General features: G+C 37.2%; 1 protein-coding gene across 14 annotated transcripts in view; it reads left to right on the forward strand.

Annotated features, from left to right (window-relative positions):
- The window catches only part of ERBIN (erbb2 interacting protein), a 137,016-nt gene that overhangs the window by 76,380 nt on the left and 41,161 nt on the right, over positions 1–19,475 (forward strand). For all 14 annotated transcript variants that reach the window (XM_047729089.1, XM_047729088.1, XM_047729092.1 and 11 more), the window contains 6 exons: positions 474–548; positions 1,405–1,549; positions 3,018–3,090; positions 3,434–3,563; positions 3,907–4,022; positions 5,585–5,654. In XM_047729089.1, coding sequence (XP_047585045.1) covers positions 474–548; positions 1,405–1,549; positions 3,018–3,090; positions 3,434–3,563; positions 3,907–4,022; positions 5,585–5,654 — 609 coding nt within the window. The remainder of the gene's footprint in view (positions 1–473; positions 549–1,404; positions 1,550–3,017; positions 3,091–3,433; positions 3,564–3,906; positions 4,023–5,584; positions 5,655–19,475) is intronic.

Genomic DNA, 19,475 nt, shown 5'->3' on the forward strand with positions numbered 1-19,475 from the left:
ATCATAAGGGAAAAACAAAGTTTCATCAGCTTAGATGAGTAAGAAAAAGTACTTCTAAGGCAAAAGTAAATTGCTGGGTTATGGGGAAAAGGCTAATAAATCTTTTTACAGATAATGATTGAAAGTATCTTTTTATTATATTCTTGAAAGTGATGGGACTTATTTTTATTTCTTTATTAGTTTTATAAATACTTGAGCCTGTTGTATAATCAAAAGTTTAAATGAATTTTATGCAATCTACTCTTCTGGAATGCTTATCTTTGAGTTTTCTTTAAGTAGTACCACTGTAGTAACTATAATATAATGAAAAGTCTAGAATTTTGGCTCTGCTCCTTGCCACCCCCCCACCTCCAGTTATTTATTAAAGGTTTTAAACCAGAAGTTACCATTACAAGTTCCCTGGAACTACTTCTGACAAATAAAAACATTCAAGTAAATTATTGAATTCCCCCTCCCCCTTCTTACCCAAACAGCCTGAAGTACTTGAGCAACTAAGTGGATTGAAAGAATTTTGGATGGATGGTAATAGACTGACTTTTATTCCAGGGGTATGTATATCAAACTTTATATGGTTTCTCTTAGTGCAGTCTGTTCTTTGCAGTTTGATGAATTGTACATTTTCAGATTACTTTTTTTTTAAGGATGGTTATTTAATTGTAAATATATTAGATAGAAGAAAATAGCATTTTTTAAACTATCAATACATTCTTTTTTTTCTTTTTCTTTTTTTTTTAAAGATTTTATTTATTTATTTGACAGAGAGAGCTCACAAGTAGAGAGAGAGAGAGAGAGAGGAGGGAAGCAGGCTCCCTGCTGAGCAGAGAGCCCAATGTGGGGCTTGATCCCAGGACCCTGGGATCATGACCAGAGCCGAAAGCAGAGGCTTCAACCCACTGAGCCACCCAGGCGCCCGTTAACTATCAATACATTCTTGACGAAATTCAGAATATTAACATAGTAAACTTTGTAAAATAGATTCTTTTTAATTTCCTGGACCTGGAGTGTGTCCTTCGCAGTGGTTGCAGTTGAGTTTATATCCTAACTCATTTTGTCCAGGGAACTGTTAGAGTGGGATATTTTCCATGTAGTTTCTGTCCTAACGACTGAATTTATTTATTCCCATGCCCAAAGAACCTAAGAATCCTGTTACCTTCTGTTGCCCTAGCCAATGGTGACAGCTGAGTTCCCAAAGAAAAGTATATGTCCATTGTCATTCTGCTAGGCTCTTAGCAGGAACTCTTAGCTTTATTACTGAATACATTACTTACAGCATTTAATAAAAAATCAAATCTTTTCTCTCATATAAACATTTAATTGTGAATTATAACTTGGTATTGAGTTTATTACCTAAACTAGCCATAAATTCACTTATATAGTCATTAGATTTCCTTTTTTTACTTACAGTTTATCGGTAGTTTGAAACAGCTCACATACTTGGATGTTTCCAAAAATAACATTGAAATGATTGAAGAAGGAATTTCAGCATGTGAAAACCTTCAAGACCTCCTGTTATCAAGCAATTCACTTCAACAACTGCCTGAGACTATTGGTTTGTATTGCTTTCTAATTCATGTAATTCCTTTTTACTAATGTAAAATCTCAGAAATTACATTTTTGCCATTGTTTCACTTAAAGCTTTCATATATCAAATTTTCTATGTTATGAGCTAGTTTTATTGTACTGCCAGTCACAGATCTTATTTGTCTTTTTTTTTTTTTTTTAAGATTTTATTTATTTATCTGACAGACAGAGATCACAAGTAGGCAGAGAGGCAGGCAGAGAGAGAGAGAGAGAAGGGGAAGCAGGCTCCCTGCTGCGCAGAGAGCCTGATGCGAGGCTCGATCCCAGGACCCCGGGATCATGACCTGAGCTGAAGGCAGAGGCTTTAACCCACTGAGCCACCCAGGCGCCTCCACAGATCTTATTTGAATTGTTTCGTGTGATCAGTTACACATTTTACATCTTGGTTGACATTACTATATTTTTATTTAAGGAAATTTCATGTTTATCACTATAATAAAATTTAAACTCTTTAAAAAGAAGTTAATTTATCTAAACTATAATACCTATTCATAGCCCTTATCTAGTATCTTTTTTTCAGTCTCCATTTTAGACTCAAAGTTGAGAAAACAAACCAGTTAGCAAATTCCATGAGATTCTATATTTGTAGTTGCTTTTAGTCTGATGATGCTTCAAGGAAAATGAATTATTTTGATTCAAGAACCAAAAACATAAATCTTGCCATCTTCATGATGTTTAAACATAAAAACCAAAAAATATTTTTATATATTTTATTAATTGAGTTACTTAGCTGTTTTAGCTCAGGCTACATTTTGCAGATTCTACTATAACCTATTCAACAGTTTTAGTTTTATTTTTTATTTATTTTTTTTTTTAAAGATTTTATTTATTCATTTGACAGAGAGAGATCACAAGTAGGCAGAGAGGCAGGCAGAGAGAGAGGAAGAAGCAGGCTTCTGAGCAGAGAGCCCAATGCGGGGCTCGATCCCAGGACCCTGAGATCATGACCTGAGCCGAAGGCAGCGGCTTAACCCGCTGAGCCACCCAGGCGCCCCAACAGTTTTAGTTTTAAATTAAACTCCATTTTTATTGTTTTAGCATTTAGAATACACAGAATAGTTTGCCATATACCTATGAATTTTATACACCTACCATTCCTTCTTGCCTGTGCTCACTTATGCCTTGACATTATTTTAAGGAGCAGTGCTACGTCTGCGAACAAAGAAGGCAGAAGTCCCTCCTTTTATGAAGCTTGCGTTCTAACAGGAGTAAAATAGATAAATACAAACTAATGTTAAAAGGGATATATTGGTAAAAGTTGAAAATACTTTTATTTTCAAGTAAGGGAGTACAGATTAATGAGGTTGGGTTGGTTTCTCTTTTAGATAAGTTGATTAAGAAAGTTCTGTATGATTGATGTGTGCTCACATTGACTGTTGTTTGACTTGCTTCTAGTTCAAGCTGGAAAATTATGTATTATTTCTTTCCTTAAATAGGTTCACTGAAGAATGTAACAACTCTTAAAATAGATGAAAATCAATTAATGTATCTTCCAGACTCTATAGGAGGGTAAGATTTTTCTGAATCACTAGAAGACTTTACTTTCATTCAGCTTTATATATTTATGTTTATAAACAGTATGTATGTATTTCATTCAGTCACATATATTTCCAGATAAGTGCATGAATAGCAGCTAAAGGAGATTCCATAAGCATTTAAATAAGTAATTGGTTATAGGTTGGCTAGGTTTTTTAATAAAGGTAGGCTTATTTTTATTGTTAAATTAAGTTTAGTGGAAATAAGAGTTTTTCTGGATTTGTTGAAGTCAAGTTCAAATGTTAATATATTTTTAAGTTTTGGATTATGTATAGGAAACTTTAAAAATAATGTGTTTTCTTTTTTAATTAATTAGGTTAGTGTCAATAGAAGAACTGGACTGTAGCTTCAATGAAGTTGAAGCTTTGCCTTCATCTGTTGGACAGCTTACTAATATAAGAACCTTTGCTGCAGATCATAATTATTTACAACAGTTACCCCCAGAGGTATTGTATTTTAAATTTGCTTTGCATTTTTTTTTAAATTTTTCTGTATTATTCATTATAGCTATCCAGTGTGGTTTTATCTGTTTTCTTTAGAAATAATTATGTAACTCTGTTATCTATTTTCTGAATAACAATCAGCTATACTGATTTACAGAGATACCTAAATACTTTTCTTTATACATGGAAATTAGTAACTGAAAAGAGAAAATATGTTTGCTTTCATAAATGAGAAGAATGTTTTCATTACTAGAATGTTTTCATTACTTTCGTAAATGATATTTTACTTCTGTCTGTTAAGCAGTAGGCCAGAATTTTGATCCCCAGTTTTATGTTTCTCCTTCAGATTGGAAGCTGGAAAAATATAACTGTCTTATTTCTTCATTCCAATAAACTTGAGACACTTCCAGAGGAAATGGGTGATATGCAAAAATTAAAAGTCATCAATTTAAGTGACAATAGGTTTGTAATAATGTTGATTTATAGAAAATATTGATTGGATAAAATTAAAGTTTCATTATATGATAGAAAACGGCATGCATGTTGCTCTTTTCCTACATTTTTTTTTTTAAGATTTTATTTATTTGACAGACACAGATCACAAGTAGGCAGAGAGGTAGGCAGAGAGAGAGAGAAGGAAGCAGGCTCTCTGCCGAGCAGAGAGCCCGATGCGGGGCTCGATCCCAGGATCCTGGGATCGTGACCTGAGCTGAAGTCAGACGCTTTAACCCAATGAGCCACCCAGGCGCCCCTTATCTGTGGTTTTTAATACTGTGGTAATTTGTCATAGTTAATTTTGTGTTGACTTCAGCTATACAACTTACAGCTTGAGCTATGCAGCTGTTTTTTGCTTATAGTCACCTTTTATATTCCTATAGTCATATCTTCACCTTAATACTGCTGCTGAGTGGAGCAGGTTTTCATCTAATATGCTCACTGTATTTTTCTGAGCAGAGATGTGATTAGGCATCCATTCACATAGCTTGGGCAACACAGTGAAGGTACAGAGCAAATAGATCACTAGAATTACTAAATTGGAATCATGTTAAATTAATAACAACCTGTCCATAATTTTTCCTGAGGTAAAGATACTAATAATGATAAAAGAACGTTCGTAGAGCATTTTTACATTATGCTTTCATAGTATCTTACAAAGTATTCAAAACAACACTATGAAATAGTACTGTAGTTATTGTCATTTTATGAGGAGAAAATTAAAACCCAAATTTCACATGACTCATTTAGCTTGTAAAGTAGAGGTTTAGTGTAAACCCAGTTTTCTAATTAGGATATTCAGAGTGTTCCATTTTATTTTAGAATAACCACTGCCTATTTTAAAAAAATTCAGTCCTCATTTCTTCCCATACTTTGTACCCCAAAGCTACAGCCCTAGCCCTAGGCTCTAGCAAATTGCCCTGGAAGATAGGCATGGCAGAGTGGATAAGCGTTAATAAGGTAGAAGGTTTAAGTAGACATTCTTTTTAAATAGGTGCTGTTCTAGTTTGGCATTCTGATGAATTGTTAATATCACTTTGTTTTTTATTCATTATAATGTTTAAATAGTCTTTGGAATATGAAAGTGCTGGCTCACAAGAAAAAATAGAACAGTACAGTTTTTATAACAAACTATCACTAAAGCCTTCTATAGTAGTTTGTTCTTTCTAAATACAAATAAAATATTCAAAGCAGTATTATGAGACATTGCTTAATGTGTTCTTGTCTTTGCATTAAAGTAGGGATGGTTAACATTTTTTCCTAGCAGACAGTTTTTGGGGGTTTATTAGATTATCCATTTTCCCCGTAGCTGAATTGATTCAGTGGAAGAATTGTATTTTTAAAGTGATTGTTATTAAACTGGATAGTATTTTGTCATATCTGTGTCAAAGACCTATATTGGGTTCTCTCCTAAATTAAATTTTTTTCTCATATTTTCATACTCAGTAATACAATATTATTTAGAAGACCGTTCGGTTTTGCTCTTACATTTTAACATTTGTTATTTTAATTTTGTATTTTCCCCACAGGTTAAAGAATTTGCCCTTTAGCTTTACAAAGCTGCAACAGTTGACTGCTATGTGGCTCTCAGATAATCAGGTAGACATTCTGATTTTGTAAATTACAAGAATTCCAATTGTGTTAAATGATTATGCATAATAATTTACATGGGCTCATTTAAGAGCAGTTATACTCTGGTATATATTTTAAAATATATATAAGAAAAATCTTGGAAAATATTGAGATACAGATATTTTTGTGTAGTTTCTGTAGATTCAAAACAATAAATCCTTTTGGACTTGTCTAATTTCTCTTGAATCTGTAAAAAGATACATTGATTAAGAAAATCAGACTCGAACTTCATTTTGAAAAGTGTTTTTCTCATTCTCCATACCTTCCCAAACTCCTCCAGCCCTTAGCCCCTGCTCAGCCCTGCTGTCCAGAGCATCTTTTGGCCTGAGCTGCTCTCTTGGGGCCAGAGAGGGGTGGGGCTTGAAGGACTGAGTGGATGTTGGGTTTTTCATTCAATAAACTGGTGATTTCTTACTAACTTAAAAAAAAAAACCAGACTCGATATTCTCTAACTTCTTTAAGTTTTTATAGTGATCCTCTGTGGCATATGTCTATAGAAATTTAATAGTCAATTTTTTTTTTCCAAACATTTTTTTTTAAGATTTTATTTATTTATTTGCCAGAGAGAGATAATCACAAGTAGGCAGAGAGAACGGGGGAAGCAGGCTCCCTGCTAAGCAGAGAGCCCAATGTGGGGCTCAATCCCAGGACCCTGAGATCATGACCCTAGCTGAAGGCATAGGACTAACCCACTGAGCCACTCAGGCGCCCTCTAGAACACTTTTGATAGTGAAAGGAGCTTTATGATAATTATGTCAAAAGAGCATGCGTAAAATGAGAATGTCCCAGGCAAATTGGGCGTTTGACCATCATGGTCATAATCAGTTATTTATATATGCCACTAGTTTAAGAGGAAGAATCGATCCTCTGATACGTGTCAACCTACTGTAGTTGAAGGTGAACAAGTATAACATGAACAAGCAAGTAGTAGGATCAGATTGTTATTTTTGGAAAGCTTTTTGGGCTGCACTGTGAAAGCAGGAGAGACTGGTTGGAGGGCATTGCCATACTCAAGACAGTAGAACATGTTGGCTGAAGTAAGATAATAACAGGACCAGGGAAGAGTGGGTATATTTAAGGCATAACTTAAAAGGCCACATCAGTAGAATATATGGAGAATGCATGCATGTGAGAAGAAAGGAAGTAAAAGCAAAAATGAGCCTCAGAGATGTAGCTGGAGTGACTCGCTGGATATTGATCTAGTAATCAAAATGAGGAACCATAACAGAAAGAAATAGGTTTATGGGAAGATACTAAGTTCCAGTTAGGCATGTTAAGTTTGAAGTACCTTTGATATATCTGAGTAGGCATCTAGAGAATAATTCTAGTGGCCATGATCCCCCAGCTTCCTTGACTTTGTTCTAGACTGTGATTTCTGTGATTTCTGTGCTCTTGGTTTGTCCATTCTTTAAATTTTGACCCTCCTGGGGTTTCTCGATATTGCTCCTGAAGGCACAATTTCCTTTTCTCCAGGACATTACAGACCTATTCCTTTTGTTTGTTTTATTAAGAAATTTTTTTAAAAGTTTTTCATCACAAGAAAAGATACAGGAGCTCAGCCCATCATCTTAATCACTTTTTTTAGGGAGTGGTTTCATATCTTTTATTATTTTCTCAAAAGGGAGTCTATGAATTTATTTATTTAGTTGTTAGGGACGGATGAATCCTGAGGAACTAACATACATACATACATATGTTTATTTATGTATTTATTACTAACATTTAAGTGACAGGTAGATTAAAAGACTTAAAAAGGGTGGCCATAGAGGTAGAAAAAAAACTTTATGATAGTAGATTCAAGTTGAGGATGAGGTAGCTGGCTTAAAGGAAGAAGTTGTAATGGGATAAATGCTGTTGGGGGGTCAATTAAAATAAAATCTGGAGGGGCGCCTGGGTGGCTCAGTGGGTTAAGCCGCTGCCTTCGGCTCAGGTCATGATCTCAGGGTCCTGGGATCGAGTCCCGCATCGGGCTCTCTGCTCAGCAGGGAGCCTGCTTCCCTCTCTCTCTCTCTCTCTCTCTCTGCCTGCCTCTCTGTCTACTTGTGATCTCTCTCTCTGTCAAATAAATAAATAAAATCTTTAAAAAAAATAAAAATAAAAAAATAAAATCTGGAAAATATACATTATTTCTTGCCAACTTTTGACTATAGCTAATGTAGTTTTAGAACTATATTAGAACAAAAACCCAATTGATTTAATTTAAGGAATGAATAAATGAGAGAATGGGGGCATACAGTTGTTGATTGAGCTTTAAGAAGTCTGGATAAGAAAGAAGAGTGGAACATAAACTGGTAGCTTGGGGCAATGTAAGAAGGAATCCTTTAGTATTAGAGAACATTTTTATAGGTTGTTCAAGGAGGCTATGTAGGGAATGAGGTTAAAAATATGAGAGGGGCTGGATAATTATTGTGTAACTGATAGAATTTAAAACTGGTAGAGGGATGCCTGGGTGGCTCAGTTGGTTAAGCATGTACCCTCACCTCAGGTCATGATCCTGGGTCCTGGGATTGAGCCCCACATCGGGCTCCTTGCTCATTGGGGACCCTGCTTCTCCCTCTGCCTACTGTGTCCTCTACTTGTGCTCTCTCTCTGACAAATAAGTAAAATCTTAAAAAATACAATAAAACTGTGGCAGAAGCTCTTGTCCTTTTGAAGGCAGCTTGGTCTGATGTGAGAGGGAGAACTAATAATGTTTATGTTGAAATTCTTAGAATGTAGCAGTTTCCAGGCAGTTCTTAAATCCTATTTTTTTTTTCAATCTTCTAGAAAATAGTATCTTCAGAATATAATTTAGGAAACGTGGAAGGGTTTTCAGGCAACATTGAGTTCCCTGTTGAAGTTGATTACCACAAACTTGTAGCTACTGATTTGCTCAGTTGTGTAATACAGAGAAAGCACATGGTTGGTATGATTCTGGGTTGCAGCTTTGCCACTCCAGGTGTAAAAGACAGATAATGCAGCAAGGAGGTATTGATAATTGGCAGGAAAATGGTTATAATGGGATCCAGTGAGGTACAGAGAGAGAAGCAAAGATGAGAAGGAATGATGGTGATAAAGTTGGAAGTTCAAGGGAACGTCACTCTTGGTGAAATTGATGAGCAAGTATTGTCGGAACACTGGAGAGAGCACCAGTAGCATTCTCTACTGGTTATCCTTGTGATTGACCATTCCTCAGTTTCCTTTTCAGGAATTTTTCTTCTGCCAGTCTTTTTTTTTTTTTTTTTTTTAAAGAAAGGTTTTCTTTTTCTTTTTTTTTAAAGATTTTATTTATTTATTAGTCAGGGAGAGAGAGCGAGCGAGCACAGGCAGACAGAGTGGCAGGCAGAGGCCGAGGGCTGAGCAGGCTCCCTGCCGAGCAAGGAGCCCGATGTGGGACTCGATCCCAGGTCGCCGGGATCATGACCTGAGCCGAAGGCAGCTGCTTAACCAACTGAGCCACCCAGGCATCCCTTCTGCCAGTCTTTTATAGTTGGTACCCCATATAGTACTCTAGGTTGTTCTTTAGTTTCTTTTGCTGTACTTTCCTCTAAGAAAGATGCAATTACTCTCTGTATGCCCATTATTCCTAACATTTATCCTCAGCTCAATTCTCTTTCCTGAACTGTACAACCAACCATTATCTCCTTAACATTGCTACCTAGATGTCTCAAATTCAGCTAGCTTGAAAATGAACATTCCATCCTCTGCTCCAAATTTTTCTTTTCCTGGGTTCCCTAGATCAATAAAAAGTACTTGCTAGAGGCAGGGACTTGAATGTATAATTCTTTTTTTTTTTTTTTAGATGTTATTTATTTATTTGACAGAGAGATCACAAGTAGGTAGAGAGGCAGGCAGAGAGAGAGAGAGGAGGAAGCAGGCTCCCTGCTGAGCAGAGAGCCCAATGTGGGGCTCGATTGGGATCATGAGCTGAGCTGAAGGCAGAGGCTTTAACCCACTGAGCCACCCAGGTGCCCCAATAGTCAATTTAAATTATGCTTCTAATCAAATACTTTCACACATCTTAAATGTTTCTAAGGAACTAAGAGTTATTCCTTGGACTTATCTTTGATTGATAAACATTTATTGAAGGCTTACAATAGTTCATGAACTGCTTTGGGAGCTTGAGATATATTGGTGAAACAAAGAGAGTCTTATATTTTTATTGAGATTACACTTTCAAGAGATAGAAACAAGTAATTATGTAATAGTACATCAGAGCTACAAAGAAAAACAGAAGCTGATAGGCATTAGAAGAAGAGGAGGGCAAGAGTAAACATCCTGTTTTAAATAGGGTGATTTAGGAAGAAAGTATCTTTCTCTAAGGAAGGGAACCAGAAGAAAGTATCTTTCTCTAAGGAAGGGAACCAGTAGAGCAGATGCTCACAGGAAATTAGGAGTGAGCCATGCATAGATTAGGGCCGTGAGTTGGAAAAGGAGGTACATTTAAATATTAAGAGTAAAGTTCCCAATATTGGAGTGAGCTTGTTGTAACTGAGGAATAGATAAAAAGCCTGATGGCTGGAATACAGTGAGCAAGGAAGAGAATTGAGTAAGATTAGATCAGAGAGGAAAACTAGAACTAGATTACATAGGACCTTGTAGGCTGTAGTAACCAACTGGGGTTTTACTCTGAATTAGGTAGAAATCTATTGAAGTATTTCTTGCCAGGGAATGGCAAGAGGTAACGTACATTTTTAAAAGATCGTTTTGACACTTGAGTGAGGAATGGGCCATAGTTGGGTGGTAAGGTTATGAGTGGAATATTCTCTTTTGGAAGGAGAAAGTCTAGTAAGGAAGCAGTTGCGGTAGTTTAGAAGGAGGTGTTGCTTGCCTTCAACTATTGTGATAGTGAGATGGTGAGAAGGAATGTAGGGATGTCAGGTATTGGCTGGAGATAAAATTTGGGAGTCAGCATTTTACAGGTAAATTTTCCATTTAACACCATAGAACTGCATAAAATTAGTAGGGAGAGAGGATAGAGAAGAGGAGAAGATCAAAGACTAAGCACAGGAAAGAGAGTGGCACCACAAGGAGAATAAGAAGGACCAGCCAACCAGGAGAGTATGTTATCCAGAGAGTCATCTGAAGAAAGTGCTTCAGGAAAGATCATCTGTGCCACATGTTGCCAGTGAGTTGGGTAGATGAGAACTTCTAATTGGCCATTAGGTTTGTTAAGGTAGAAGTAGTTGCTGACCCTGGGAAGAGTACATAGTTTTAGTGGAACATTGGGAATGAAATACTGATTTCAGTGTATTACAGTTCATGGGAGGCAGAAAGATCAGGACAGTGAATCTATTTTAGTACTCTAGTTAAGTTTCCATTTGGACAGTCAATTGATAGGTCTCTCTGTATTTGCCTTGGTCTTAGAAATAAATGTTAGTATTTTATCCTTGCAAAGAATAGTTATCATTCACCTGTGAAAAACTTTGGCAAAATATTTTGAGTTTAATTTGAAATGTCTCAATCTTAGGATTCACAGATTGTTGTAAACGTACTAGTTTAATTGGTAAGAAATCTCCTCTATAATGTTGGCTAAGTATTGGATTTTAGGTCCAAAACAAAATAGGGGTTAACTTACTATCTGTAAGTATGAGGAAATCTTTTTTCCATATCTATTCTTTGGTATTTCTTACTGATTATTTTTTTTTAAGCATAGAGTATGCAGTTTCCTGATCCTTTTAATGCTTAGTATTTGACCTTGAGCAATATCTTATAATAAATTATCTAAAGCTGTATTTTCCCAAGGTTTTGGATACACTAGTCTTAGAAGATATTCTTAAGTTCCATAGTTAAATTTGCTTGGGAGACTGTATTATATCTTCTTTTGAATTATATTAACAACCCTTATGTGTTGCTGTAGTAAAGAAACCCACTTGTCTACACTTCAGGATTCTCCAGACTTCTTAACCAAGATCCTTTTTCTTACCCAATTCTTATTAATATCCTAAAAGCCTTAAGTTGTTGTCAGTCCACACTTTTGAATCAGATTGTAGTATTTCCTTGTTCTGCAAGTTAAGGAAATACTGAAATGATGATACCTTTTCTTTTATGATAGCTTGAACACAGTGATTATTGCATCATCATTAAATGTGTCAGTTCATGTATATATGGAACTCTTAATTTTCTAATCTCTTAACTGAATATTTACATATGAAACGTTTTGAAATTTTTTATCTGGATTCTCAGAACATTGCTGGGCCCTGGCTATGCCAGATACTTAGAGTTATGAGACATAGCTCCTGGTCTTGAAGACTCAGACTTTTAGTATAATAGCACTATTGCAGCAAATCAATACCAGAAAATTATGCCAGATGACTCCTTTTAGTGAAATTATCTAGTATCTAAGACAATCTCTTCATATTTACAATGTTCTCTCATTTTCATCTCTTTGTTCCACATCTGTTAATTACTTTATTTCTTTCTTTCTTTTTTTAAATTTATTTGACAGAGATCACAAGTAGGCAGAGAGGCAGGCAGAGAGAGAGAGGAGGAAGCAGGCTCCCCACTGAGCAGGAGCCTGATGCGGGGCTCAATCCCAGGACCCCGAGATCATGACCCGAGCTGAAGGCAGAGGCTTAACCCACTGACTGACCCAGGCGCCCCTCTGTTAATTACTTTATAAAAAAAAAATTGTAGCGGGGCGCCTGGGTGGCTCAGTGGGTTAAGCCGCTGCCTTCAGCTCAGGTCATGATCTCAGGGTCCTGGGATCGAGTCCCGCATCGGGCTCTCTGCTCAGCAGGGAGCCTGCTTCCCTCTCTCTCTCTTCTCTCTGCCTGCCTCTCCGTCTACTTGTGATCTCTCTCTGTCAAATAAATAAATAAAATCTTTAAAAAAAAAAAATTGTAGTGGGGGCACCTGTAGCTAAGTCAGTTTAGCATCCGGCTCTTGATTTGATCTCAGGGACATGAGACTGAGCCCCAGGTGTTGCTCTGCCTAAGATTCTCTCCCTCTGCCCCTCCCCCCACCCACGTTGGCACTCTCTCTCTCTAAAATAAATAAATAAATAAATCTTAAAAAAAAAATTGTAGGGGTGCCTGGGTGACTCAGTTAAGCATCTGCCTTTAGCTCAGGTCATCATCTCAGTGTCCTGGCAGTGAGTCCCATGTTGGGGCCCCTGCCCAGTAGGAAGTCCACTTCTCCCTCTCTCTCTCCACTCAGGTGCCACTTGGATGTATAAATCTTAACTACTGTTCATCATATAGTGTATTACCTTTTATTTAGACCTACACTGTCCAGTACAGTAGGCATTGCTGTCATGAGTGTAGTCCAAATTGAGATGTGCTCTAAGCGTAAAATGTACACTGGATTTTGTATATGTAATATAAACAAAGAAAGTAAAATATCACATTAGCAATTGTTATTTGATCACACATCAAAATTATATTTTAGATATACAGGATATGCTAAATTTAATGCATTATCAAAATTGAACTTATTTTTGCTTTTTAAAAACGTGTAGCAGCTAAAAATTTATAAATTATCTATGGTTCTCATTTTAGTGTCACTTCTCCATTTATGCTGGACAGTGTTGACTTGGACTGTTGAAATTCCTAACTGGTCTCTGCCTCCAGTGTTGGCACCACTTGCAATCTTATATCATCCCGATTTCATTCTGAACCACACTTCAAGTGATCTTTTTATCTGGTTCCAGCACTAATCTACTTAAAACCTTTTCATGACTTCTTTCTCCATATTGTATCCTTCAAGACCTCACTCATCCTGTCTTCATCTCTATCCCTTACACCTTCATTTTCATATCCCCAAATGAGTTCTCTCTTGGAACATTTTTACCCCTCTCACCTGGTTAATGCCCATTCATCCTGTAGGAAGGCATTCTCTCAGGAATGCTTTCCTAATCACTCAAGATTGTGATAAATGAACACCTTCTATGGGTTCTGTTACTCCCTGTTTCCTCTCTAACCTGTACTTAAATCATGTTTTAATGTCTCATTTTGTTATCCCTGTCTTTCCTTTCATACATTGTAAGCTCTCCTAAATTGGTAATCACTGTATACCTGGTGCCTGTCATAGTACTTTGGCATATAAAAGCCAAATATAAGTAAATATTTGTTGAATGAGTGATTTCAGATTTCAGAGGATGAGTATTTATTGGATATATTGTGGGAATTATGGTAAAGGTTTTGATCTCAGGGTCATGAGTTCAAGCCCCATGTTTGGTGTAGAGGTTACAAAAAATAGTAATAATAAATTTTTTATTTTTTTATTTTTATTTTTTTTTTTAAAGATTTTATTTATTTGACAGAGAGAGAGAGAGATCACAAGTAGGCAGAGAGGCAGGCAGAGAGAGAGGGGAGGAAGCAGGCTCCCTGTGGAGCAGAGAGCCTGATGCGGGGCTCGATCCCAGGACCCTGAGATCATGACCTGAGCTGAAGGCAGAGGCCTTAACCCACTGAGCCACCCAGGTGTCCCAATAATAAATTTTTTAAAAGAAACAGGAATAGAGATCACTGGAATTAGATGATTTAGGGAATGGAGAGACTGGTAAATGGTTATCAATTTCTTTTTCTGACTTTGTACTCCATAAATAACAGATAATTAGTTTTCTTATAACATCTGTGTTGAAATATAATTCACATACCATAAAATTCACCCATTTTAAAGTGTACAATTAATGCATTTTAATATATTTATAGAATTTTGCAGTTATTAACATAATTTTAGAATTATTTCAAGAGTGATTTGTTGTTTGTTTGCTTTAAAGATTTTATGTATTCATTTGAGCGAGAGAGAACATAAGCAGGGGGCAGCATCAGAAGGAGAGGGAGAAGCAGACTCTGCAGAGCAGAGAGCCCGACACGGGGCTCAATCCCAGGACCCTGGGATCATGATCTGAGCCAAAGGGAGGCATTTAACCGTATGGCCCACCCAGGCACCCTGGGGTGATTAGTTTTTAAAAGCCTCTAAATAATTCTGTTATGTCCATCTAAGTTGACTGCTTTCCCCTTTCTCATGTACTCCTCATCTCCTAAGACATCAGTGGGTTAAGAGCATGACCATGTCATTTACATTTTATAGCTTTTGAATTATCCATGACTGTGGAAAGATTTGTCATAAAAGAATCAAGAATAGATGGATACTGCCGGAAGGTCAGTAGATTATTAGGAAAGGAGAGAATGGCAGAGGCAGAATTCAGAATGGTAGAGGCACAGTTGTATATCCCGCAAAAGAACAGATATTTACACTTGAAGAGATACAAGTGATGATCTCACAGTGTTTGTAAGCTCTGAATCCACCCCCTAACCCAGGGTTTATGAGCTATGGGAGAATAAGCACCCCTGCATTTGAGAAGACTTAAGGAGAGCACTGTGTTTGGGGAAGGAATAGATCTACCATTTCTGTTATCTGAGGAGATCAAGGAAAGTTTTTCAGTGAAGATGTTTGAGCTGCAGGGCATTTTGTTTACCAAGAAAAATTGAGAGGCATGGAGGAAATGTTTGACTGGGAGTAAGATTATAGGATGGAACTAGCTAGCTGCAAATTTTTTTTTTTTTTTTTTTTTAATTTTTTTATTTTTTTCAGCATAACAGTATTCATTATTTTTGCACCACACCCAGTGCTCCATGCAATCCGTGCCCTCTACAATACCCACCACCTGGTGCCCCCAACCTCCCACCCCCCACCCCTTCAAAATTCTCAGATCGTTTTTCAGAGTCCATAGTCTCTCATGGTTCACCTCCCCTTCCAATTTCCCTCAACTCCCTTCTCCTCTCCATCTCCCCTTGTCCTCCATGCTATTTGTTATGATCCACAAATAAGTGAAACCATATGATAATTGACTCTCTCTGCTTGACTTATTTCACTCAGCATAATCTCTTCCAGTCCCGTCCATGTTGCTACAAAACTTGGGGATTCATCCTTTCTTTCTTTCTTTCTTTCTTTTTTTTTTTTTTTTTTTTTTTTTTTTTTTTTTTTTTTTTACAGCGTTATAAACATATATTTTTATCCCCAGGGGTACAGGTCTGCGAATCGCCAGGTTTACACACTTCACAACACTCACCATAGCACATACCCTCCCCGATATCCATAACCCCACCCCCTCTCCCAACCCCCTCCCCCCATCAACCCTCAGTTTGTTTTGTGAAATTAAGAGTCACTTATGGTTTGTCTCCCTCCCAATCCCATCTTGTTTCATTTACTCTTCTCCTACCCCCTCAACCCCCCATGTTGCATCTCCTCTCCCTCATATCAGGGAGATCATATGATAGTTGTCTTTCTCCGATTGACTTATTTCGCTAAGCATGATACCCTCTAGTTCCATCCACGTCGTCGCAAATGGCAAGATTTCATTTCTTTTGATGGCTGCATAGTATTCCATTGTGTATATATACCACATCTTCTTTATCCATTCGTCTGTTGATGGACATCTAGGTTCTTTCCATAGTTTGGCTATCGTAGACATTGCTGCTATAAACATTCGGGTGCACGTGCCCCTTCGGATCACTACGTTTGTATCTTTAGGGTAAATACCCAGCAGTGCAATTGCAGGGTCATAGGGTAGTTCTATTTTCAACATTTTGAGGAACCTCCATGCTGTTTTCCAGAGTGGTTGCACCAGCTTGCATTCCCACCAACAGTGTAGGAGGGTTCCCCTTTCTCCGCATCCTCGCCAGCATCTGTCATTTCCTGACTTGTTAATTTTAGCCATTCTGACTGGTGTGAGGTGATATCTCATGGTGGTTTTGATTTGTATTTCCCTGATGCCGAGTGATATGGAGCACTTTTTCATGTGTCTGTTGGCCATCTGGATGTCTTCTTTGCAGAAATGTCTGTTCATGTCCTCTGCCCATTTCTTGATTGGATTCTTTGTTCTTTGGGTGTTGAGTTTGCTAAGTTCTTTATAGATTTTGGACACTAGGCCTTTATCTGATATGTCATTTGCAAATATCTTCTCCCATTCTGTCAGTTGTCTTTTGGTTTTTTTAACTGTTTCCTTTGCTGTGCAAAAGCTTTTGATCTTGATGAAGTCCCAAAAGTTCATTTTTGCCCTTGCTTCCCTTGCCTTTGGTGATGTTCCTAGGAAGATGTTGCTGCGGCTGACGTCGAAGAGGTTGCTGCCTGTGTTCTCCTCAAGGATTTTGATGGATTCCTTTCTCACATTGAGATCCTTCATCCATTTTGAGTCTATTTTCGTGTGTGGTGTAAGGAAATGATCCAATTTCATTTTTCTGCATGTGGCTGTCCAATTTTCCCAACACCATTTATTGAAGAGGCTGTCTTTGTTCCATTGGACATTCTTTCCTGCTTTGTCGAAGATGAGTTGACCATAGAGTTGAGGGTCCATTTCTGGGCTCTCTATTCTGTTCCATTGATCTATGTGTCTGTTTTTGTGCCAGTACCATGCTGTCTTGATGATGACAGCTTTGTAATAGAGCTTGAAGTCCGGAATTGTGATGCCACCAACTTTGGCTTTCTTTTTCAATATTCCTTTGGCTATTCGAGGTCTTTTCTGGTTCCATATAAATTTTAGGATTATTTGTTCCATTTCTTTGAAAAAAATGGATGGTACTTTGATAGGAATTGCATTAAATGTGTAGATTGCTTTAGGTAGCATAGACATTTTCACAATATTTATTCTTCCAATCCAGGAGCATGGAACATTTTTCCATTTCTTTGTGTCTTCCTCAATTTCTTTCATGAGTACTTTATAGTTTTCTGAGTATAGATTCTTAGTCTCTTTGGTTAGGTTTATTCCTAGGTATCTTATAGTTTTGGGTGCAATTGTAAATGGGATGGACTCCTTAATTTCTCTTTCTTCTGTCTTGTTGTTGGTGTAGAGAAATGCAACTGATTTCTGTGCATTGATTTTATATCCTGACACTTTACTGAATTCCTGGACAAGTTCTAGCAGTTTTGGAGTGGAGTCTTTTGGGTTTTCCACATACAGTATCATATCATCTGCGAAGAGTGATAGTTTGACTTCTTCTTTGCCGATTTGGATGCCTTTAATTTCCTTTTGTTGTCTGATTGCTGAGGCTAGGACTTCTAGTACTATGTTGAATAGCATTGGTGATAACGGACATCCCTGCCGTGTTCCTGACCTTAGCGGAAAAGCTTTCAGTTTTTCTCCATTGAGAATGATATTTGCGGTGGGTTTTTCATAGATGGCTTTGATAATATTGAGGTATGTGCCGTCTATCCCTACACTTTGAAGAGTTTTGATCAGGAAGGGATGCTGTACTTTGTCAAATGCTTTTTCAGCATCTATGGAGAGTATCATATGGTTCTTGTTCTTTCTTTTATTAATGTGTTGTATCACATTGATTGATTTGCGGATGTTGAACCAGCCTTGCAGCCCTGGAATAAATCCCACTTGGTCGTGATGAATAATCCTTTTAACGTACTGTTGAATCCTATTGGCTAGTATTTTGGCGAGAATTTTTGCATCTGTGTTCATCAAGGATATTGGTCTGTAGTTCTCTTTTTTGTTGGGATCCTTGTCTGGTTTTGGGATCAAGGTGATGCTGGCCTCATAAAATGAGTTTGGAAGTTTTCCTTCTATTGCTATTTTTTGGAACAGTTTCAGGAGAATAGGAATTAGTTCTTCTTTAAATGTTTGGTAGAATTCCCCCGGGAAGCCATCTGGCCCTGGGCTTTTGTTTGTTTGGAGATTTTTGATGACTGTTTCAATCTCCTTACTGGTTATGGGTCTGTTCAGGCTTTCTATTTCTTCCTGGTTCAGTTGTGGTAGTTTATATGTCTCTAGGAATGCATCCATTTCTTCCAGATTGTCAAATTTGTTGGCGTAGAGTTGCTCATAGTATGTTCTTATAATTGTCTGTATTTCTTTGGTGTTCGTTGTGATCTCTCCTCTTTCATTCATGATTTTATTTATTTGGGTCCTCTCTCTTTTCTTTTTGATAAGTCTGGCCAGGGGTTTATCAATCTTATTAATTCTTTCAAAGAACCAGCTCCTAGTTTCGTTGATTTGTTCTATTGTTTTTTTGGTTTCTATTTCATTGATTTCTGCTCTGATCTTTATGATTTCTCTTCTCCTGCTGGGTTTAGGGTTTCTTTCTTGTTCTTTCTCCAGCTCCTTTAGGTGTAGGGTTAGGTTGTGTACCTGAGACCTTTCTTGTTTCTTGAGAAAGGCTTGTACCGCTATATATTTTCCTCTCAGGACTGCCTTTGTTGTGTCCCACAGATTCTGAACCGTTGTGTTTTCATTATCATTTGTTTCCATAAATTTTTTCAATTCTTCTTTGATTTCCTGGTTGACCCATTCATTCTTTAGAAGGATGCTGTTTAGTCTCCATGTATTTGGGTTCTTTCCAAATTTCCTCTTGTTATTGAGTTCTAGCTTTAGAGCATTGTGGTCTGAAAATATGCAGGGAATGATCCCAATCTTTTGATACCGGTTGAGACTTGATTTAGGACCAAGAATGTGATCTATTCTGGAGAATGTTCCATGTGCACTAGAGAAGAATGTGTATTCTGTTGCTTTGGGATGAAATGTTCTGAATATATCTGTGATGTCCATCTGGTCCAGTGTGTCATTTAAGGCCTTGATTTCCTTGTTGATCTTTTGCTTGGATGATCTGTCCATTTCAGTGAGGGGAGTGTTAAAATCCCCTACTATTATTGTATTCTTGTCGATGTGTTTCTTTGATTTTGTTATTAATTGGTTTATATAGTTGGCTGCTCCCATGTTAGGGGCATAGATATTTAAAATTGTTAGATCTTCTTGTTGGACAGTTCCTTTGAGTATGATATAGTGTCCTTCCTCATCTCCTATTATAATCTTTGGCTTAAAATCTAATTGATCTGATATAAGGATTGCCACTCCTGCTT

Source organism: Lutra lutra, chromosome 5 (assembly GCF_902655055.1).
Source record: "Lutra lutra chromosome 5, mLutLut1.2, whole genome shotgun sequence".
In the NCBI taxonomy this organism is placed as follows: domain Eukaryota; kingdom Metazoa; phylum Chordata; class Mammalia; order Carnivora; family Mustelidae; genus Lutra; species Lutra lutra.